Here is a 24,180-nt window from a genome sequence, read left to right on the forward strand (position 1 = left end):
AGGGTCCTCCCAGCCCAGAGGATGGTCCTATAGCCCAAGTTATGCCTCCTAGGACCGCATTTCCTCTCCCTATAATCCCGTCACACCCCAAGGAAGGTTGCTGGTGACAGCCAAGTCCCAGAGGAAATTTCATTAATAAAACCTAGAAGGAAGATAAAAGAGCTACCCTAGCAACCGGCCAGATAACAGCACACGGGTGTGCTTGCTGAGCTTGGACTGGGCTCCACAGATAAAGGATTTAAATATCTCCCACTTGTCATTTTTTAAAGGTTTACATTGGTAGCACTCCACAAGGAACATTCTCATTAATTTGAGAGGACCTGAAATTAGCTCATAATTTCTCTATTTCTAAGATATTATCTCGTAACAATTCCCCTGCCGTCTAGTGTAATTACTGTAATGCTGGAGGGCCAGACATGAATGAGGGGTTTGGGTAGCTTGGAAAATGTCTAAGAAAACCACAGATAGGGAGATAGGGCAACTTCTCTAAATTAAATTGTATTTGTAGTAATTCTTGCCATCAATAGAGATGACTTTTAAAATAAACACAATGGATCAATTTATAGTTCACAAGATTAAAATATCACAAAGAAATTTATATATGAGAGGGAATTGGATTTCTCTTCTAAAATCAATGTTGGGAATATTTAGAGTAGAATCCTTGGGTGGGAGGAAGGTCAAAACATGAAATAGGATTCGATCCTGAGACCTGAGATCTGTACTCATGGTGGTACAATTATCACCCCTACTTCAATGTTCCCCTATCTTCAAAAACGTAGTAGAAAAGTAGAAAATTCCCTTCTCATTCTACCCGACTTCAGGATGGGGTAAGGGATACAAGCACCTCTATAAAAATAAGGCAGTGTCTGTGGGAAAGTGAAACTGCAATAAAAAGAAGTCAACCTGTCACTCTGAGTTAATTATTAACCTCCACGAACCATTCATTCCAGAGCAGAGAGGCAATGAGATGCTTTGAAGGTTGGGAAACAGTTCTTCCCCTGGAGCACAGGTCAAAGGAACTAGACTTTCTTAGCTCAGGCTTGTCTTTCTATTTCACCAAGACCTCTCTCTATCCTTCTACCAAAGGTCAAAAGAAAAGATATGTGATATAGGTTAGACATAGAGGGGGGCTTCTAGGGAATGAGTACTAAAAGTCAAACAAGTCCTCTCAAGGTCTCTTTCCCTCCTGAAGCCCACGAAACCTCACAAGGGCACCTTGCAGTCTGTTAGGGAGGCCAATCCTTCTTATCTCTTTACTAAACAATCCTGGGGTGCCAGCTGCACCTAAGAATGGCAGGACTTGAATTCTGCTCACGTGCTTCTCTCTGTGCCCAGATGTCCCCACATAGGACTTGTCCTTCAGGGACAGCACAGTTCTGGGCACTGCTCACATCCCAAGGTCAAGAATAGTTCTTCTGGAGGACCTAAGTCCATTCAGTTTGCAGTGTGCTCCAATTCCCGGCTATTCTCCATGTCTGAAAATCTAATGTGGGACAGAAAGATGCCCACCATATGGTAACCCTCTTCCAATCCATCAGTCAACTGTCCCAGGAACTGTAAGGGCTGCAGAGAAGAGCAAGTCATGGACCCTGCCCAACAGAGCTATTAGGAGGATAACATGAAACCAGTATATGAAACCTTCCAACTAGTAGAGATTTTATGTGTTACAAGAATTTAAAGGAGGGTGAATTCATGGGGGTGCTGGCATGGACAGAGAGAAACGGGAATTTATCCAAGCTTTAAGACTATGTAGTGGTGTTTGGTTCCAGGAATGCTCCAAAGGGCTGTGTCAGAGCAATTCTGGAAGGTTGAGCTTGACTTTCAAGCACTCTGAGTTACATGGCTCTCCTGGGAGACTCAGAGATTCCAGGGAGAACCCAGTTGCTTCGGGTGATCTGCTGGATCTGAGAACACTGGGGCCAGCTATGCATGTCTACCCTGAAGAAGACATGTCCAGGAATCTTCTGGGCTGTCCAAGGTTGGGTCACTGTTCACAGGCTGCAGGGTAAATGCAATCACTGACTTCTCCCCCTCCATTCGCCATGAAACCTTTCCATACTAGACAGAGAGGGGATGGGTAGTCTTCTCCGAATAAATAACTTAGGATTGTGAAATTATCTGTAAGTCTATTTTGAAGAGTGAGACCAAGAAAACAAAACATAACAAAGACACAAAGAATTTCCATCAAAAAAAAGAAAGAATTTCCATCAAAATGATGAAGGCAAATGGTGAGCCTAAGAAATTTACTTAAAATATATCATTAAAGGCAACTTACAGAACTGTAGAACATGTTTGCAAATCATATTTCTGAAAAGGGGTTAATATCCAGAATATATAAAGAAATCCTACAACTCAAAAAAAAAGTAAATAACTTGATTTAAAAATGGTCAAAGAACTTAAAACATTTCTCCAAGAAGATATATGAATGGCCAAGAAGCATATGAAAAGACCATCATAAATCATTAGAGAAATGCATATCAAAACCACGAGATACCACCTCATACCTATTGGGATGTCCACTATCAAAAAAACAGAAAACAACAAGTGTTGGCAAGGACGTGGAGAAACTGGAACCCCTGGGCACTACTGGTAAAAAGGTAAATTGGTGCAGCTACTATAAAAAACAACAGGGATGTTCCTCAAATAATTAAAAATAGAATTACTATATGATCCAGCAATCCTACTTCTGGTTATATATCCAAGAAGTCTAAAAGAAGAGATATTTGCACACCCTTCCTTGGTCATTGCAGCATTTTCACAATAGCCAAGAGGCAGAAGCAGCCCAAATGTCCATCAATGGATAGATAAAATGTGGTACATGCATAAAATGCAGTATTATTCACCTTTTAAAAAAAAGGAAATCCTGTCACATGCTACAACATGGTTGAATCTTGAGGACGTTATGCTAAGTGAAATAAGATGGTCCCAGAAGATAGATACTATGATTCCATTTACACGAAGTCTGTGGAAGTATCAAAATCATAGAGACAAGGGCCTCCCTGGTGGCGCAGTGGTTAAGAGTCCGCCTGCCAATGCAGGGGACACGGGTTCACACCCTGGTCCGGGAAGATCCCACATGCCGTGAAGCGGCTGGGCCCGTGAGCCATGGCCGCTGAGCCTGCGCGTCCAGAGCCTGTGCTCTGCAAAGGGCGATGCCACAACAGTGAGAAGCCCGCGTACCGCAAAAAAAAAAAAAAAAAAAAAAAAAAATCATAGAGACAGAACGTAGAATGGTGGTTGCCAGGGGCTGGGTGAGGGAAGATGGGAGTTGTTTAATGTATAGAGTTTCAGTTTTCCAAGATGAAAAAGTTCTAGAGATCTATTGCACATCAATGTGAATATACTTAACATTACTGCACTGTATACGTAAAAACGGTTAAGATGGTAAATTTTATATTGTGTGTTTTTTTTAAACTACAATTTAAAAATACTTTTTAAATCATTAAAAAGCACTGAGTAGAGCTGGATGCAAATTTAAAGTTAGGAAATACCATAAGAGACACAGAAAGTAACACAAGAACTGAGGAAGATATAAAATCCCAGCAAACCCCATTTCCTGCTCCTGGGGCCCAAACGTCCCTCGGCATCCTCTCCCTCACCATTCCTCGGCATTAGGCATGAATCTATCCCTGCCTTGCTCCCAAAGTCCCCTAGGCCAACTGTCCTCTTCAAGAATGAGCTGGCCATAGCCAAAGCCTCCTGCTGTCTCGGCATTTTGAAGGCTCAGGTCAAAGACAAATAAATGTGTATTCTTCCCAAATTGGAACCATTTATTTCTCGTTGCCTCGAGGAGGAGAGAGGAATAAAGGGTTACGATTGTAATTAACCAAGCCTGTAGAGGCAAATGCTGGTTAATGCAACACGAGAAGGAAACCCCAGCCAAAAGCTGCCTGGCTCTCTCCGATTAATTCCATCCCCTGCCTGGTAAGAAATACCCTGCAGGCAGCTTCACAGATCCTTAGTTAAGGAACAGAGCTTGGCTTGGGTTGGCTAAATTGCCCTGGGTGTTGCTTGCTCTGCCCTTTTTGGAGCTGGCGCAGGGGAGCGAGATGTAGGGAAGCCGTGCTTCTACCAGGACACTGGGTATCTGGAACTGTTCAGGAGAGCCTGAGAGCAGGGCCTATGAGCAGGGGGCTCACCACAGCTGCGGTGCAGGCAGCTGTGGCCCAAGCAATTTACGTAGGCGCTCACAGCCTTTTCTACCATCTGAACTAACTACCCTTCAGAAGATCATGATAAGGGGAGGTATGTATGTATGATGCTGGCTCACACACTGCTTGCTTATGTCTACAGAAGTGACTGTTTATTCACTCTAGCTGCTGATTCTATAGTGACATATTAAACATTTATACAAAAATCTGGAGTGGCTCATTTATACTATGAAACTCCTTCCAGCTGTCTCTAGAATGAGCCTGACTGGTGACCCAGTAACACTCCAGCTAGGTGCTACGGTTTATCTACGGACAGTCATCCCAGCTGAAGGAATCAGTACCTACGTGCAGGGGAGGGGGCAGCAATCCCGCTCTCATTTGCTTGTTGCACATTCCCAACCTAATTCAGAGAGGAAGATAACTCCTTCTTCCTTTCCTCTTAATCAGTGGGCTGTAATGTATTCAGAAACCTAGCCCCACCCTCCTTCCCGCTCTCTGCAGCTGCCACACGCTCTCCTTTGCTCACAGGTGACAAGGAGGAGTAAGAACATTAAAAACGTTAGGTCATCCCAAGGGCACCTTCTAGGTGCATCAAGGTATCCCCACATCTAGGGCTGAGAAACAACGAGCGAGACATTGGGATAGATGGTCTCCTCCCTCTCCAGAGTTTGGTGGTCAGGGATTTGGGTAGGAAACTCAAAATATTTAAAAAATGCTGGAGTTTTCAGATGCCATGGAAGAATCACTTCCCATAGTCATATTGTTTGTAAATAAAGCCTAAAAACAGGAATTAGTTTGAAATGAGAGGAGGTCGTTAGACAGGGTCACAGAGGTGGAGTATCAAGCATGACATCCACTTTCAAGTAACTGAAAACAAAAGATCCAGTGGGTTTCCGAAAGGTATCTTTTCTGAAGGTTTCTGAAAGATAGCTGGAAGGTGTCTGAAGCCCACAGGAAACAGGGCAGAAGAACACCATGATTGGGAAAGGGAGATGACAGTAAATAGTTCAATGTAAATCCCAGTTTCCACCAAATGTTGCCACTTTCTCCCGGATTAAGAAATAGTGTCATTAACCTGATGGATCAGAAAGAGTACTTCCAGATTCAAGTCACCTGCTTTCCTGTGAAGTTTTTGGTTTTAGTCTCCTAAGCGTTCATTACATACCTTCTTACCAGAAAAGAAAGAGAATGACTTCTCAGCAGACCAGAACGGTTGAGGAGCAGGTGTATGTACCTTCAGGGTGGTCTGTAAGTGCTTTTACTTGGCCACAAACGGCCCAGTTAGACAGCAGCTGGTTCACGCTGAGCCCACCTTATCTAACTTGCCATCCTGAACTCTGCCCACAGCATGTGAAGCCGGCACTGACTGGGCAGACGGAGGAGGAACCGTGCATGGCATTTCTCTCTCCCCAGGAGGAGATGAATCGCTTTCTAAGTATGACCGCTTTATGACAAGGTTTGAAAAAGTAAATTAGCTTCTGAGAAGGAACAAGGATTTAAAAAAAGAGAAAACAGCATAGCGCACCTGGAAGGAAGCAGAAGGGGAGGAGACTCCCCGAGAGTGCTTGTCTAGGGCCCCAGGTTGCACAGCCCCCCTGCGATGGGACCTGTCCTCGCTGAAAAGCTGTCAGATGTTCTCAAAGGAACCCACGGCCGCACGGGGAGGAAGGAGACACACAGGTCAGGCGCTGGCACCAGAAATAGGAGATGGAGTCCTACGGATCCCCACCCACCCACGGACAAGTGCACCTTCACACCAAAGACAAGTCTCCCCTGTGATCTATTTCTCCCCTTTGGGCGGGCACAGGATCTTAGAGCAAATAAACTCAATTATAAAAATTAAATGGCAAATATGAACACAAAATCCCAGCTTGCAGGGGCTCAGCTAACACCTCCAGACTCAGCAGCACCAGCAGCCCAACCCACAGAGGCCTTCCTCTTGCTGGGGATCCCTTAGAAGGGAGGAGCTACCTATTTAATCTCAAGGCACTGCTAAGACAGTATGTACCTATAGCAGAACTAAGGCATGATACTGTACGTATCAGCAGCACTGCAGTCATACTGCTTTTACGTGCCATTAACAATGGGGAGACCTTCAACGTGGCGGAGGAGTAAGACATGGAGTTCACCTTCCTCCCCACAAATACATCAGAAACACATCTACACGTGGAACAGCTCCTACAGAACACCTACTGAACGCTGGCAGAAGACCTCAGACCTCCCAAAAGGCAAGAAACTCCCCACGTACCTGGGTGGGGCAAAAGAAAAAAGGAAAAACAGAGACAAAAGAATAGGGACAGGGCCTGCCCCACTGGGAGGGAGCTGTGAAGGAGCAAAAGTTTCCACACACTAGGAAGCCCCTTCACTGGTGGAGACAGGGGGTGGCGGAGGGGAAGCTTCGGAGCCACGGAGGAGAGCACAGCAACAGGGGTGCAGGGGGCAAAGCGGAGAGATTCCCGCACAGAGGATCAGTGCCGACCAGCACTCACCAGCCCGAGGAGCTTGTCTGCTCACCCGCTGGGGTGGCCGGGGCTGCAAGCTGAGGCTCGGCTTCAGTCGGAGCGCAGGGAGAGGACTGGGGTTGGCAGCGTGAACACAGACTGAAGGGGGCTAGTGCGCCACAGCTAGTAGGGAGGGAGTCCGGGAAAAAGTCTGGAGCTGCCAAAGAGGCAAGAGACCATTGTTTTGGGGTGTGCGAGGAGACGGGATTCCTGCTCTGTGTGCCCACAGAAGGCAGGGAACCGTCTAAGTGAGCTCCAGAGACAGGCGTGAGCCGCGGCTATCAGCTCAGACTCCAGAGACGGACATGAACTGCTAACGCTGCTGCTGCTGCTGCAATTAAGAAGCCTGTGTGCAAGCACAGGTCACTACCCACACCGGCCGCCGGGAGCCTGTGCAGCCTGCCACTGGCAGGGTCCCATGATCCAGGTGCAACATCCCTGGGAGAACACACTGCACGCCTCAGGCTGTTGCGATGTTAAGGTGGCCTCAGTTGCCACAGGCGTGGCCCACATTCCAGTTGTGACTACCATACCCCGCCCTGTCCCCAGCCTGAGTGAGCAAGAGAGTCCTAATGAGCTGCTGCTTTAACCTCCTCCTGTCTGGGTGGGAAACAGACACCTGAGGGCAACCTACACGCAGAGGACAGACCCAAACCAAAGCTGAACCCCAGGAGCTGTGTGAACAAAGAAGAGAAAGGGAAATTTCTCTATTCACCCTAATGAGTAGCAGATTAAATCCCACAATCAACTTGATAAACCCAGCATCTGTGGAATACCTGAATAGACAATGAATGTTCCCAAAGTTCAGGTGGTGGACTTTGGGAGCAACTGTAGACTTGGGGTTTGCTTTCTGCGTCTGATTTGTTTCTGGTGTTACGTTTATCTTAGTTTAGTTTTTAGTGCTTGCTATCATTGGTGGATTTGTTTACTGATTGGGCTGCTCTCTTTCTTTTTTCTAAATTTTTATTTTCTTACTATTTACAAAAATTTTTTTCCCTTTTTTTTCTTTTTGTGAGTGTGTATGTGTATGTTCCTTTATGTGATTTTGTCTGTTTAGTTTTGCTTTTACCATTTGGTTTTGGGTAGTATCTGTTCGTTCTTTTTTCTTCTTCTTCTTCCTTTTCTTCCAAGCCGTGTGGCTGGCAGGGTCTTCGTGCTCTGGTCGCGTGTCAGGTCTGAGCTTCCAAGGTGGGAGAGACGAGTCCAGGACAATGGACCACCAGAGAACTACCGGCCCCAAGTAATATCAATTGGCGAGAGCTCTCCCAGAGATCTCCACCTGAACACTAAGACCCAGCTCCACCCAACGCTCAGCAAGCTCCAGTGCTGGACACCCCATGCCATACAACTAGCAAGACAGGAACACAACCCCACCCCTTAGCAGTCATGCTGCCTAGAGTCATACTAAGTTCACAGACACCCCAAAACACACCACCAGACACAGCCCTGCCCACCCGAAGGACAAGATCCAGGTCCACCCACCAGAACAAAGGCACCAGTCCCTCCACCAGGAAGTCTACACAACCCACTGAACCAACCTCACCCACTGTGGGCAGACACCAAACATAACAGGAACTATGAACCTTCAGACTGTGAAAAGGAGACCCCAAACACAGTAAGTTAAACAAAATGAGAAGACAGAGAAATATGCAGCAGATGAAGGAACAAGGGAAAAACCCACAAGACCAAACAAATGAAGAGGAAATCGGCAGTCTACCTGAAAAAGAATTCAGAGTAATGATAGTAAAGATGATCCAAAATCTTGGAAATAGAACGGAGAAAATACAAGAAACGTTTAACAAGGACCTAGAAGAACTAAAGAGCAAACAAACAATGATGAACAACACAAAAAGTGGAATTAAAAATACTGTAGAAGGAATCAATAGAAGAATAACTGAGGTAGAATAATGGATAAGTGACCTGGAAGATAAAGTAGTGGAAATAACAGCCACAGAGCAGAATAAAGAGAAAAGAATGAAAAGAATTGAGGACAGTCTCAAGAGACCTCTGGGACAACATTAAAGAATTTGAATTATAGGGGTCCCAGAAGAAGAAGAGAAAAAGAAAGTGTCTGAGAAAATATTTGAAGAGATTATAGTCAAAAGCTTCCCCAACATGGGAAAGGAAACAGTCAATCAAGACCAGGAAGTGCAGAGAGTCCCATACAGGATAAATCCAAGGAGAAACACACTAAGATCCATATTAATCAAACTATCAAAAATTAATTACAAAGAAAAAATATTAAAAGCAGCAAGGGAAAAGCAACAAATAACATACAAGGGAATCCCCATAAGTTTAACAGCTGACATTTAGCAGAAACTCAGAAAGACAGAAGGGAGTGGCAGGACATATTTAAAGTGATGAAAGAGAAAAACCTATAACCAAGTAAAGACCCACAAAAAAAGCCCCCAAACAATTAAGAAAATGGTAACAGGAACGTACATATCGATAATTACCTTGAATGTAAATGGATTAAATGCTCCAACCACAAGACACAGACTGGCTGAATGGATACAAAAACAAGACCCATATATATGCTGTCTAGAAGATACCCATTTCAGACCTAGGGACACATACGGACTGAAAGTGAGGGGGTGGAAAAAGATATTCCACGCAAATGGAAATCAAAAGAAAGCTGGAGTAGCAATACTCATATCAGACAAAACAGACTTGAAAACAAAGACTATTACAAGAGACAAAGAAGGACACTACATAATGATCAAGGGATCAATCCAAGAAGAAGATATAACAATTGTAAATATTTATGCACCCAACACAGGAGCACCTCAATACATAAGGCAAATGCTAACAGGAATAAAAGGGGAAATAGACATTAACACAATAAGAGTAGGGGACTTTAACACGCCACGTTCACCAATGGACAGATCCTCCAAAATGAAAATAAATGAGGAAACACAAGCTTTAAATGACATATTACACCAGGTGGACTTAACTGATATTTATAGGAAATTCCATCCAAAAACAACAGAATCCACTTTCTTCTCAAGTGCTCATGGAACATTCTCCAGGACAGATCATATCTTGGGTCATATATCAAGCCTTGGTAAATTTAAGAAAATTGAAATCGTATCAAGCATCTTTTCTGACCACAATGCTATGAGACTAGGTATCAATTACAGGAAAAAAACTGTAAAATATACAAACACATGGAGGTTAAACAATACACCACTAAATAACCAAGAGATCACTGAAGAAATCACAGAGGAAATCAAAAAATACCTAGAGACAAATGACAATGAAAACACGATAACCTAAAACCGATGGGATGCAGCAAAAGCAGCTCTAAGAGGGACGTTTATAGTAATACAATCCTACTTCAAGAAACAAGAAAAATCTCAAATAAACAACCTAACCTTACACCTAAAGCAATTAGAGAAAGAAGAACAAAAAAACCCCAAAGTTAGCAGAAGGAAAGAAATCATAAAGATCAGATCAGAAATAAATGAAAAAGAAATGAAGGAAACAATAGCAACGACCAATGAAAGTAAAAGCTGGTTCTTTGAGAAGATAAACAAAATTGATAAAACATTAGCCAGACTCATCAAGAAAAAAAGGGAGAAGACTCAAATCAACAGAATTAGAAGGCTTCCCTGGTGGTGCAGTGGTTAAGAATCCGCCTGCCAATGCAGGGGACACGGGTTCAAGCCCTGGTCTGGGAAGATCCCAACCCATATGCTGCAGAGCAACTAAGCCCATGCACCACAACTACTGAGCCTGCGCTCTACAGCCCACCAGCCACAACTACTGAAGTCCATGCGCCACAACTACTGAAGCCCACACGTCCTAGAGCCTGTGCTCCACAACAGAGAGGCCACTGCAGTGAGAGGACCATGCACCACAACAAAGAGTATCCCCCACTCACCGCAACTAGAGAAAGCCTGCGTGAAGCAACGAAGACCCAATACAGCCAAAGTAAATAAATCAAAAAAAGAAAGTTTATAAAAACTAAAAAAATTTTAAAAAAAGAATTAGAAATGAAAAAGGAGAAGTAACAACTGACACTGCAGAAATACAAAGGATCAGGAGAGACTGCTACAAACAATCATATACCAATAAAATGGACAACCTGGAAAAAGTAAACAATTTCTTAGAAAAGTACAACCTTCAAAGACTGAATCAGGAAGAAACAGAAAATATGAACAAACCAATCACAAGCATTGAAATTGAAAATGTGATTGAAAAACTCCCAAGAAACAAAAGCCCAGGACCAGATGGCTTCACAGGTGAATTCTACCAAACATTTAGAAAAGGGCTAACACCTACCCTTCTCAAACTCTTCCAAAATATAGCAGAGGGAGGAACACTCCCAAACTCATTCTACAAGGCCACCATCACCCTGATACCAAAACCAGACAAAGATGTCACAAAGAAAGAAAACTACAGGCCAATATCACTGATGAACACAGATGCAAAAATCCTCAACAAAATACTAGCAAGCAGAATCCAACAGCACATTAAAAGGATCACACATCATGATGAAGTGGGGTTTATCCCAGGAATGCAAGGATTCTTCAATATATGCAAATCAATCAATGGGATACACCATATTAACAAACTGAAGGATATAAACCATTTGATAATCTCAACAGACGCAGAAAAAGCTTTTGACAAAATTCAACACCCATTTATGATAAAACTCCCCAGAACGTGGGCATAGAGGGAACCTACCTCAACCTAATAAAGGCCATATATGACAAATATCACAGCCAACATTGTTCTCAATGGTGAAAAACTGAAACCATTTTCTCTAAGATCAGGAACAAGACAAGGTTGCCCACTCTCACCACTATTATTCAAAATAGTTTTGGAAGTTTTAGCCACAGCAGTCAGAGAAGAAAAAGAAATAAAAGGAATCCAAATTGAAAAAGAAGTAAAACTGTCACTGTTTGCAGATGACATGATACTAGACATAGAGAGTCATAAGGATGCTACCAGAAAACAACTAGAGCTATTCAATGAATTTGGTAAAGTAGCAGGATACAAAATTAATGCACAGAAATCTCTGGCATTCCTGTACACTAACGATGAAAAACCTGATAGAGAAATTAAGGAAACAATCCCATTTACCACTGCAACAAAAAGAATAAAATACCTAAGAATGAAACCTACGTAAGGAGACAAAAGCCCTGTATGCAGAAAACTATAAGACAATGATGAAAGAAATTAAAGGCAATACAAACAGATGGAGAGATATACCATGTTCTTGGATTGGAAGAATCAACATTGTGAAAATGACTATACTACCCAAAGCAACCTACAGATTCAACGCAAGCCCTATCAAACTACCAATGGCATCTTTCACAGAACTAGAACAAAAAATTTTACAATTTGTATGGAAACACAAAAGACCCCGAATAGCCAAAGCAATCTTGTGAAGAAAAATGGAGCTGGAGGAATCCTGACTTCAGACTATACTACAAAGCTACAGTAATCAAGACAGTATGGTACTGGCATAGAAACAGAAATATAGATCAATGGAACAGGATAGAAAGCCCAGAGATAAACCCATGCACATACGGTCACCTTATTTTTGATAAAGGAGGCAAGAATATACAATGGAGAAAAGACAGCCTCTTCAATAAGTGGTGCTGGGAAAACTGGACAGCTACATGTAAAAGAATGAAATTAGAACACTCCCTAACACTATATACAAAAATAAACTCAAAATGGATTAAAGACCTAAATATAAGGCCAGACACTATAAAACTGTTAGAGGAAAACATAGGCAGAACACTCTGTGACATAAATCACAGCAAGATCCTTTTTGACCCACCTCCTAGAGAAATGGAAATAACAAAAATAAACAAATGGGACCTAATGAAAGTTAAAAGCTTTTGCACAGCAAACGAAAACATAAACAAGACGAAAAGACAACCCTCAGAATGGGAGAAAATATTTGCAAATGAAGCAACTGACAGAGGATTAATCTCCAAAATTTACAAGCAGCTCATGCAGCTCAATAACAAAAAAACAAACAACCCAATCCAAAAATGGGCAGGAGACCTAAATAGGTATTTCTCCAAAGAAGATATACAGATTGCCAACAAACACATGAAAGGATGCTCAACATCACTAATCATTAGAGAAATGCAAATCAAAACCTCAATGAGGTATCACCTCACACTGGTCAGAATGGCCATCATCAAAGAATCTAAAGACAATAAATGCTGGAGAGGGTGTGGAGAAAAGGGAACACTCTTGCACTGTTGGTGGGAATGTGAATTGATACAGGCGCTATGGAGAACAGTATGGAGGTTCCTTAAAAAACTAAAAATAGAATTACCATATGACCCAGCAATCCCACTACGGGGCGTATACCCTGAGAAAACTGTGATTCAAAAAGAAACATGTACCACAATGTTCATTGCAGCACTATTTACAACAGCCAGGAGATGGAAGCAACCTGAGTATCCATTGACAGACAAACGGATAAAGAAGATGTGGCACATATATACAATGGAATATTACTCAGCCATAAAAAGAAACAAAATTGAGTTATTTGTAGTGAGGTGGATCGACGCAGAGTCTGTCATACTGAGTGAAGTAAGTCAGAAAGAGAAAAACAAATACCGTATGCTAACACATATATATGGAATCGAAAAAAACAAATGGTTCTGATGAACCTAGGGGCAGGGTAGTAATAAAGACACAGATGTAGAGAATGGACTTAAGGACACGGGGAGGGGGAAGGAGAAGCTGGGACGAAGTGAGAGTAGCATCGACATATATACACTACCAAATGTAAAATAGATAGCTAGTGGGAAGCAGCCACATAGCACAGGGAGATCAACTCGGGGCTTTGTGTCCACCTAGAGGGGTGGGATAGGGAGGGTGGGAAGGAGGGAGACGCAAGAGAGAAGAGATATGGGGATACAGGTATGCATAGAGCTGATTCACTTTGTTATACAGCAGAAACTAACACAATGTTGTAAAGCAATTATACTCCAATAAAGATGTTAAAAAACAAGAACAGTGAGTCTCCACATTAATCTTCCCACACCGAAAACTCAGTAAAAATAGAAACTTGCCCAAGTAGATTAAGGGAACCAGGTCAGATGCTGCATCCTGACTTTCTCTAGCTCTTACATCAGAATGTGACACTAAAGGTCAGTTTTTTTGAAACCCAATTACCTGAAAATACTCATGGCAGAGGAATGAATGACACAGAATTAATTACTGACAGCTCGGTAGTATGTTTCCAGGGTGCACAGACTGTTCTATGTTGCTCTCCCCAGAGCAACTGGAAGGGCTGAGTCAAAAAGCAGGCACTCAATGGAGCAGAAGAGAAGTGGCATGCCCACAGTCACTCGGCTAGAACCCTGGAGAGCCCGGGGAGGATGCATTCTCCTGCCTCCCCCCAGGTCATCCTCCACTGTGCTCCGCATCACCTAGGAGGTGGCTTTTTTCCTACCATCTGGACTGTGCTCCTGTCCCAAAGGGTCTCCCCCCCCCGCCCGTGTTCTACTCTCTCCTTGAAAGATCGATTTCAAGCCTCACCTTCCATGTGAAGCTTTTCCTGACTGTGCCAACAAGCGTGCACTCTTCTGCCTTGAAACTCGTACAGCACCAAGTTTCCAAACCCTCAAACCGACCCTGTTACAATTTCTTCTGTTGTCTCTTGTATTATGTAGCTCGTGCATGTGACTTAACTCTTCAGCATGTTCTGGAAGCCTCTGTGATGCCAGAAATCAAGTTTACTGCCACAGCATGTGACATGATTTGATTCAAAGCCCAGTGATGAACAAGCGCATCAGAGATGGAGCTGAGCCTATCTTTGCACGGGAAAGCGGCCGCTTCTAGAGGAGGTTTTCCTTTACTACAGCCTCAACATGAGGCGAGCACCAGCTTGTCAGCCCACTGAGCAGTCGTTTCTACCAGAGTGTCGTGGCTGTTACAACTCTGCACTTCTAAGCGTCCAAAGTTCTATTTTAAGACAGAAACCATGACCTCTGTGATACAAAGATCCAGGAGGATTTCATCTATTATTAGCTTAAAGAGGGCAGGACATTGATCATAAAAGAAGTGCAGGTAAGGTTTCAGCCCAGTGCATATAATTTCAAGCAATTCTGGAAGGACCTGGAATGCACCTAAGAGAGACTTGTGGCTCAAAACTTCCTTTCAAGCTGTAGAAACTAAAGAATAGAAGGGCTGTGATCTGTAGAGGTCATTCAGCTAGCAGGGGACAGCAATGAGTCAGAAAGCCAGTCTCCCAGTGCCTAGTGAAGTACACTCTCTACATGCCAGGTTGCCTCTCCCTGTAAGTTACACTGTCATGAGTAACTGTCTTTTCCACTAGGCTAGAATTCTAAAATGCAGAGAAACTTCAGGAATGACCACACACAGTATCAATCTGTATCACAGCCCTGGGCACAGTTACGGTATTAAAACAATCACCTTGATTGGTAACATCGTGAATGAGGTTGGATGATAGTTTTAAATAAAACATAACTGAAGTAGAAAACCTGAATTTAAGTTCACAGAAACCTCCAGTCTGATGTTGAACAAGACACTGCCATCTCTGGGCCTCAGTTTCCCACAAGGACAAAGGGGTGTCTGTGGGGTTTCTCAGTGGGGGAGCTACTGGTGTTTGATAGGGTCCATTCTTCCTCGGGACTGTCCTCTGTATTGTAGGACACCTAGCATCTCTGGCCTTGGGCCACCAAGTGCCGGCAGAGACCCAGCCAAAAATGCTCCCTTCCCCCATATTTCACACTCCCCTGGTTGAGAACCACCAGGAAGGTCTGCAAGGTCCCCGCTGGCTCTAAAATGCCAGCAGGAAGACACCAGTGATCGGCAGCAGGAGGTACCGTCCTACCCGTAGATGTCCAGGACCCCGATGAAGGAGTGCTGCTTGAGCGAGGTGTGCAGGGCCTTGTTGACATGCCCCACGATCCAGCCAAACAGCTGGGCGTAGATGTGCTTGGCCAGGGCGTTGCGTGCGTTGACCACCTGCTGCAGGGACATGGTCTTGACGTAGGTCTCCGAGGTGGTGACCAGCTTGCGATGGCACAGCCAATGCTCCATCTGACTGTGCTCCACCCCCAGCAGCTGGCAGAAGTTGCTCAGGTGTTCATCCTTGGGCTGGAAGAGACATGGGAGAAGGGTTCAGGAGGGGCGTGGAGGACAGCCCACCACCATGCTCTAGGGAGGGAAGGAACCCAACTCTAGGCCCCCCAGAACCCCATTTCATCCCTAGCCACTGCCCCAGCCATCTCATGCACTCTCACACCACTAGGTGACAATAGGGGCCCAAAGAGTGTTGCTCAAACTGATAATACCTGCTCATGAACACATCAGCAGCAGGGCTTTGAAAAACAACTCTCCACTTTCCCTGTCCCCTCCTCCCCTGCCAGGGCCTGAAGGGTAACTGGAGGAGAGGGCTCCGGAGTGAAGGGTGCAGGATGAGAACTGATAACTTAGGAACAGATAATCTGTTAAGAATAAGGAGCCAGCGGCAAAATCCCAGTGAACGTAGCTTCCAGCTGCAGAGTTCCACGTGCAGTGCTCAATCCACAGCCCCGGAAAGGTCCTCGCTTTTGAGTGTTACCTTGGGCTCGCACGCGGTCTAGAGCAGTGCGCTCGGGACGAGCCCTGAGCTGACCCCCTTGGACGATGACAGCACACTGACATCACACCGTCCTAAGCTTCCAAGCAGATTTGCTTTCATCTTAGCCCCGGTCATACTAAACACATAACGGAACTTATTTACATTCTTTAAGCACTTGCCACTTGGAAAGAAAGCGAATCTAGGTGGAGAGTTAGGACAAATGGCAAAAAATAAGGAACAGATTTTGACTTGGGAAGATCACTTGGAACACTGTAACGGATATTCATGTTTAGAGCTGGGAAAAACTAGGGGTGCCTCCAGCATAAGTCCCTTCACCTACAGGTAAGAAACTGAGCCCCAGAGAAGTGTAAGAACGCACCCAGGTAGCCAGCTGCATTTCATCTTGACCCTCAATTACCCAAAGTACCAATCACATCACCTTGCCCTTGAGTCCCTGATAACCAAGTCACCCACACAGTTTTATTTCCCAAGTGTGTAGGTGTCCTGGGTCCCCCTTGCTGCCCATTCACAACACCCCACAGAAAACCTGCTTTTCCTCTAGAGGTTCTTCTCGCCCATTATTCATTCCCTCATCTAAATCCCCCAGGGGAAGTTGATAACCCAGCCATGAGCCTGCTGGAGAGCTTAATAACTCCGAGGCTGAAAGGGAATCCTTTAGAATGCCATGTGCCACCTCCTAATGGCCCTGAATTGCTTGTGGGAATCATTTTCTGATGACGCTGCCACCGCGTAAATGCAGGCTTGTTCAATGAAAATTAACACAGATAACTGTGCCATTTCCCCAGCCCGTTTTTTCTCCCTCCTACAGATACTTAAAATCCATCTACCCAAATACACACAATTACAAAATAATAAAATGTCAGAGTAGGAAAGAACCTCCAAAAGTCATTAAGGCCAGTTTTTCCAGAGTGTGGTTTGTGGAGTTGGAGTAATAGTTACAAAGGCCATTAACTGGCTTTACTCAACAAAAGTGGGGGGGCCGGGAGAGGGACAGTAGGTTGAATGTGGTGGAACCGGCTTGCTAACGTACTCTGTAAACACACACACACACACACACACACACACACACAGTTGCACAAGTGCTGGTACTTTTCAATCATCACCACAGGGCGGGTTCCCATCGGCTGCAGCAGGGAGTGGCCTGCCCATCTATTACCCACTCCTGACTGTTGATTAAAGACAGCCAGCATCATAGGCAGCTGATGAGTTTCGTGGGCCCATATTGCCAAGTTCAAGAAGCAAGTTGCCTCTGGTGTCCAAGTAATCGCATGCTAATGCATCTCCAAGGTAACTCTGGCAGTTACGGGACATATATTCACACTTTAATTAAAAGTAACAACTACCAAGCAGAAGGCACACTGGACCTGGACAGACACCCCTCCACAGCAGGAGGTCCACCCTACGTACCCAAGGCATAACCCAAAATCCGTGCACCAGCACCCACTTAGCAAAGCATTTCTCGAGCGAGCACACACTGCGTGCCCGGCAGCGTGCTGGGCATGGATGGGGAACATCAGGCTAGTGGAAGACAGCCCGTCCAGAGGAAGGCGCAGGGCCGGCGGTGGCGTGGAGCAAGAACGCTGGCTGGGCTTTGCCATTAACTGTCATTGTGGCCTTAGAGAGAGAGTTTCCTCTCTCTGGGCCTTAGTCTTTCCAACCCTGTGAAGGGAGACGGATGCTCAGAAGGTCCATTCTGGCTCTGCCAACAATGATGATAACAGTCGAGAACTCAAGCCCTTGAGCCCTGTGCCAAGGTGGGTAATATCACCCCTGCCCGCAGATAAGGAAACAGGTAAGAAACTACCAGTAAGTGGCAGAACCAGGATTTGAACCCTGGCAGCCCCGACTCCAATTTCTCACTCTCAATTAGCTCTCGACACAGCCTTTAACTGGAGAACAATATGAGACCAGCCTAGACCACGTACCAGAGGCTCAGAAACCTCTGACTTCCTGTCGTCTCTGAGACTAAGGGCCTGGTGTCCAAGCCTCCACCTGTCAGGCATCCTCCCCTCCCTCCAGCACCATTTGTGTCCTCCGTTCCCCCCCCCTTTCCCCAAGTGTGCCCTGATAGCCCTCCTTCACACAGTCTTTACACACACACTCAGTGGGTGCCAGTGTGTGTCAGGGCTAGAAGAGTGAGCACAGGAGACACTGTCCTGGAGTTTAGTGGGGGAAACGGGCATCGATCAAATACCACCAGTAAACGTTCACTCTCCTTCTCACCTGAAGGTACCTGCAGAGGCTGGTGCGGAAGATCAGCTCTAAGATCAGAGAGACACTTCCCTGATAAGCCCAAGTCCTAGCTCTCCAAAGACGCCCTGGCCTCACTCAACCCACAGCCACCGGCGCCCAGGAACTCGCTGGCCCTGGTCCTCGGGCCTCACCGTCAGCCCCGCCCAGTGTTCATCTATTTGCTCACTTGCGTCACCCCTGAGCCTTTGGAGCCTCCATCATCCATCCATCTGCTTACTGGGCATCTACCAAGTCCTGGGCACCGTGCTGGGTGCTGGTGATACAACAGTGAGCAAACAGTCCCCATTCTCATAGACTTTGGAGTCTCATGAGGGAGAGAGACACACAGCAAATCATCCCATAATAAATGTAAAATTACAGGCATGCTGAGAGATACGGAGGAGAGGCATGAACGCTGTAAGAACCCACGACGGGGGATGTGACCAGGATGTGACCTTGAGAAGGAGGAGACTGGGGGAGGGGAGGGGGGAGGCCAAGGGAAATCTGTCAGCTTCCCTGCATTTGGCCAGCCTAAATCAGGAGTTCTTCAATGCCAGTGTTCCTAATCTCACCTGTCCCCGACACTAGGCAGCGTACGGTTGCCCTAAGGAACCGGGGGACATTTATGGGGACGTGCTGGGAAGGGAGGCACAGACCCTCTGTGCCCTTCTCAAGAGGGACAATGCTTCACTGGCCCTAAAGAGTGTCTGGCCTGCACTAGAGGCCCATCCGCCACCCCACCAAGGCACCAGGTTCTCCTCTGCCCACCTCGATCCGTCTCCCAGCATCACCACGGCCAGCCACACTGCCCCGCCACACACACACACACACACACACACACACACACACACACACACACACACACACACACACACACACACACACACACACACACACACACATACACGCAGACAGGCGCACACACACGCCGATGTCCCGGGGCACCGAGCGCTGCCCAGCTCCAGCATTCCCTGCTTTCACACTGGGCCCAGCGGGCGATCCTCTCACGAGGCTGCAGACTCCGTGCGGAGGATGGCGGCAGGCCTGATGGGGCCAGGGGTCCCAAATCCAAGGCTATTTCTCTTGTAGGTGTATGGGGGTGATGAGCTCGGCCAAATGCCAGCTACCATTCAGGACTTCCTCTCCCTCAAGGCAGGGCCAGGTTTAACTGGGTTAAAAAATGTCTGCACAATTGAAAGAAGATCAGCTTGTGCGTGGCCTGGACACATGCCCACATTCCTATTCTGTAGTACTGTCTTCTGTATTTCCCCAGTTATTTAAATTCTAAGACCTTGGTAGCAAGAATCATACTTTGTACCTCCCAGGACTTGGCCATAAATGGACAGAGAAGAGGCCTAAAAGAAAGAAACAATTGCAGATTCCTTACTCAAGTTCAGAAGATCAGTTTTTTAGCCCAGCCCCACACCATCACATACCAGAGAGCACACAACATGCTGTCTATACTAATTGTAACCGGCAGCGTTCCCCCACCCACCCACTTAGACATTTTTTATCTCCCACATAGAAGGTACTACGCTGGGCACCAAGAAAGTAACAGTCATTAAGAGCATTTATGGAGCACTTCATAGTTTGCAATACTGTCATATAGATGTCTCAGTATTCTCTCCTTTGTACTGTCAAAATCTTGGCAACTGTGGTTATCTGTCCTGTCCACCCAATTAGATTGTAAGCTCCTTGGACACAGTGTCCAACACTCCCTCATATCCCTGCAAGCAGACCGGAAGTACTCATGAGCTGATAGCACTGTAGAATTCCATGGACCTCGGGTACTTGGGAAATCAAACCATCAGAAATAATTTATTGAGTAACCACTAAATTCCCTGCCCTCAGTGACAGAAACTGATGGCAGCTGATTTGAAAAGAATTTGTTGATTCCCCTTAAGAATAAATAACCTATGAATGTGCTCTAAGCGTAAAGGTATTTCAGTTGTATAAAGCTCTACGGACAGAGTAAACTGTGTACGTGTTATCTCTGGTGCCGGTGGGCAACTTACTGATATACTACAGGATTCACCATCGCGCTCGGCTTGAATCTCCACATTTCCAAGGTGTAGGATGGAAGCAATTATCTTAAAAATGTTTATCTGATGGGACTCTCTCACTCCTGGGGAAAAAAAAAATGAATGAATGGCACTCAGTATCCACGGTAGGATAGAAAGGATGTTTTCCCCTCTTTTTAAGGACTTAAGGAAAAATGTTTCATTTTCCTTTCTGGGCCGGTGACTCCTAAAACGATCCAGGCTCCTCACCAAGTAATTACCACTCACAGTAACAGCTCAGAGGGCAAAGGGGCTCCTTGGACTAAAAGAGAAATATCTTCACGGTGATTGTCCCGATCAGACCAGATGGGTCACGCTACCATTTTCACTCCTCCAAGAGCAGAGGAGAGGCGGCAATCAAGCAGACCCACTTTGGACTTCATTGCAACCAACACTTTATGGATGTTTTTATGAGTTTAGTAAGAATGGTCATCTATCTGCAGTCATTTTTCTCCCAACATAATATCCTGCAAACATCTGTGACACACATCTGAAGCGCCAACGGAGAAAGAGGAGAAATTTCTCCTGGGGGCGCCGTTACGGGGCTGGACGGCCAGCCGGCCCCTGGCTGTTCCCCCGGGGGCTGTTGCTTACCACACTATATGCTCCGTCAGTTACAGACACACACACCTACACTGGCGGCAGATATCTACTGTCGATTTTATTATTTATGCATGTAAGTTATCAAAGACATGGATACTCTCTGAAAATTTATATTTAGCTTTAAGGCATTACCATTTCTTTTTGAATTACCAAATACTTCAGACTTAAAAAAAGGCTACAGACCAATATAGTGAACACCAGTTGACCTACCATTCAGTTTAAGAGATAATACAGTTGTTCTCCAAAGTCTTCCCCAGATGCAGTTACTTATTTTTAAGGCAATATTTTACTCAGGCTTAAAAAAAAAAAAAAGTCAGTAACACCTTTATAAATGGGAGTAAAGATGTGTCATGTTAGGATTAAAAACTTTACTCAGATAATCGACAAAGTGGACAACCCAAGCATGAACTAGACAAATTAACTCTACACTTTCACAGTGTTAGATGACCACTACTGTGTAAACTTCATAGGGTCAGGGATTTACTTTTTAATTTTTATTATACAACATCTTCAAAATATACAAACTTAAAAAAAATTACAACGAATCCCTGTTCTTCCTTCATCATTATATCCCCAGTGCCTGGCACACAGTAGGTGCTCAGAAACATGAGTGACAGAGAGACTGTATTGATACTTGTTACGCAGACGGAAGTCCTTGCAAATGTCTACAGAAATGCATGCATTGTTCAAACATCTGGTTTTACTTAAACTAATAATCCAAAGAACAGCCAGAGGGTGAACAATTTAGGCACATGTCCTGAGTGTAACTGCGTAAGAGTGGCAAAAGAAAGACCAGTTAAAGCCAGAGGCTGAAACCCAGGACAAGACAGGAGGCTGGACGGTTATGCACCTGTATGGGGAGTAAAGCACTGTAGAGTGCTCTCAGATACGTCCCACAGAACTAGTCAGGAAGTGGGTGCTGGGCCCATCACAGGATGAGAGGGATAGATCACTTCCCTCTCCCCTTCTCTTATTCTTAGGAAACAATGCTTTGTCAATTTCCAAAGACCTAACCACCCTGTCATAGTAGGAGTTTAAGTAGTAGATACTGGATGACTGACTACTGAATCCTAACAATAGTTAAGATTCCTATGCTATACTGACCAGAAAGTCCCTTTTTAATACAGGATTCTCCGAATAAGCAGTACCTCTTTACAGGAAGCAACAAAACAAAACAAAACAAAAATCAAACACTAAATCTGAAAGGCTCGTAGCCCACAGCCTGTTTTTGTAAATAAAGTTTTATTAGAACAGTCATGTCTTTCCTTTTACATTTTGTCTATGGTTACTTTTGCACTACAATGGCAAAGTTAAGTAGTTGCTACAGAAATCGTACGGCCAAGAGGGCCCAAAATATTTACTATCATGTCCTTTAAGAAAAAGTTTGCCAACCTCTGGAATTTAAAAAATGGACATGTTTATTAAAGAGTAGGGAAGAATGGCTTATTAAATAATTAATTTTAAAAATTCCATTTGCTCTGAGAATTAAAGTGCCTAGTCTCCTTAGGGCCTTGGAGGGAACAACCATCTCTTTGGACCAGCTTATGCCCACTGCGCACACCAGCACTACCTTCTCCTTTCTTAGCCGACTGCTATCCTCCTCAACATCGAGTCTCCTCTATACCTGCTCCCCAGCGCTGGAGAACAGAACAGCTCCGTGGTGCTGGGGAACTCAGGGACACCTGTACCCGGTTTATCATCTCTCAGCTTCAAATCTGCCCTCCTTTGCCCTGCTGTGTCACACCGGTGCTAGACCCTGTAAACGTTTCCCCTTGGCCTGCGGGTGGCACGTCACACTTGGTCAAGAGAGGGCACTGCAAGGACTTCACAAGGCGAGAGCAGCAGGAAGCCATTTCCATCCCTGGCTCTGGTCCTCCACAGTCATCAGTATTCATCTTGGGAGCCCAGCCACCCGCCAGGTGAGCTCCAGCTGTGTCTTCAGGCCACACTCCCCCATTAGCAGCTGCGTCTGAGAAGTTCTGGCTCCACCACACCCCAGGGCACTACAGGCTGCTTACACGGACCAGGGATGGCCCGCACCCTCTGGCAGGTTCCTTTACCGCCAGAGGGCTTCCTGACCTTGGGGCAGCCACATCCTCCTAGAAGTGTTCGCAATCTCAGCCTGGCGTGGGGGGCTCTCCTAGTCAGCAGCTCCTGTACTGGCTGTTCCTCCTCTCCCTCGAGACAGCTCTTTTACACCCACTATTTCTAGACCCCTAAAATCCTCTTATTTATAGTTAATTATCTACTACTGCTCTTGTTAACAATTATAGTATTTTTTCTCTTTTGGAATAACCAGTGCAGTTTCTGTCTCATGGGTACAAAAGGCAAACCACATCTATCCACCAGTTATCCAGAGAAGTGAACAGCACTCAGATTGCAGCACATGCAGTCCTGACTTTCTCCCCATACGGAGATCAGGGCGTGTCCTGTTTGGCCATGCTTTATTTGGACATTGGATGAAACCTCCCTGATTCCCAAAGAACCTAAGAAATGCTGCTCTGGGTTGGTCACATGACTCAGAAGCCAAATGTCTGTCAGGGAAGGGCTGGGGAAAGCACCAGGTCCCCCGGAGCCACTTTGCGGATTTCAGGCTAACTTCCCAAGCTTCCCCTTTTCTGGCTGCAGGTCCCAGGAATTTACCACTTCAATTTGCCAGTTAAGCACAGACTGCCTTCCACTTTACCACTTGGGGGCTCTTTTCCCCCAAAACTGGCCGGGGAAAGGGGCAGTTTTCTCCAGCTCTACTATAAGGTGACCCAGAAGGACAGAGAGATCTTGATTTATAGATTCCACTGCTAAGTTCTATATGGAAACAGCAACAACAGAAATAACACTGCATGTATGGCAGAGCTACTAGACCTCTGCAGTCTGTTTCCCACTTGGAGACCCTGACTGTGGAACGTGGGTGGTTTCGGTCCCTAAGGCATGTTCCTTCTGCTAGAACACACTGCCTCAGACCCTCAACACATAAAGACACGGCTCTTCTTGGCTTTCATCCATTGGTGTCAATGCCCTGAGGGAGTGAAAAGGAGTACTTGGCA

General features: G+C 45.3%; 1 protein-coding gene across 2 annotated transcripts in view; it reads right to left on the bottom strand.

The window, feature by feature from the left end:
* The window catches only part of MYO5B (myosin VB), a 388,804-nt gene that overhangs the window by 130,785 nt on the left and 233,839 nt on the right, over positions 1-24,180 (bottom strand). For both annotated transcript variants that reach the window (XM_030867905.3, XM_030867909.3), the window contains exons 9-10: positions 20,489-20,598; positions 15,489-15,754 (exon numbers count right to left, since the gene is read on the bottom strand). In XM_030867905.3, coding sequence (XP_030723765.1) covers positions 15,489-15,754; positions 20,489-20,598 — 376 coding nt within the window. The remainder of the gene's footprint in view (positions 1-15,488; positions 15,755-20,488; positions 20,599-24,180) is intronic.

This window comes from Globicephala melas, chromosome 13, assembly GCF_963455315.2.
Source record: "Globicephala melas chromosome 13, mGloMel1.2, whole genome shotgun sequence".
Lineage (NCBI taxonomy): Eukaryota > Metazoa > Chordata > Mammalia > Artiodactyla > Delphinidae > Globicephala > Globicephala melas.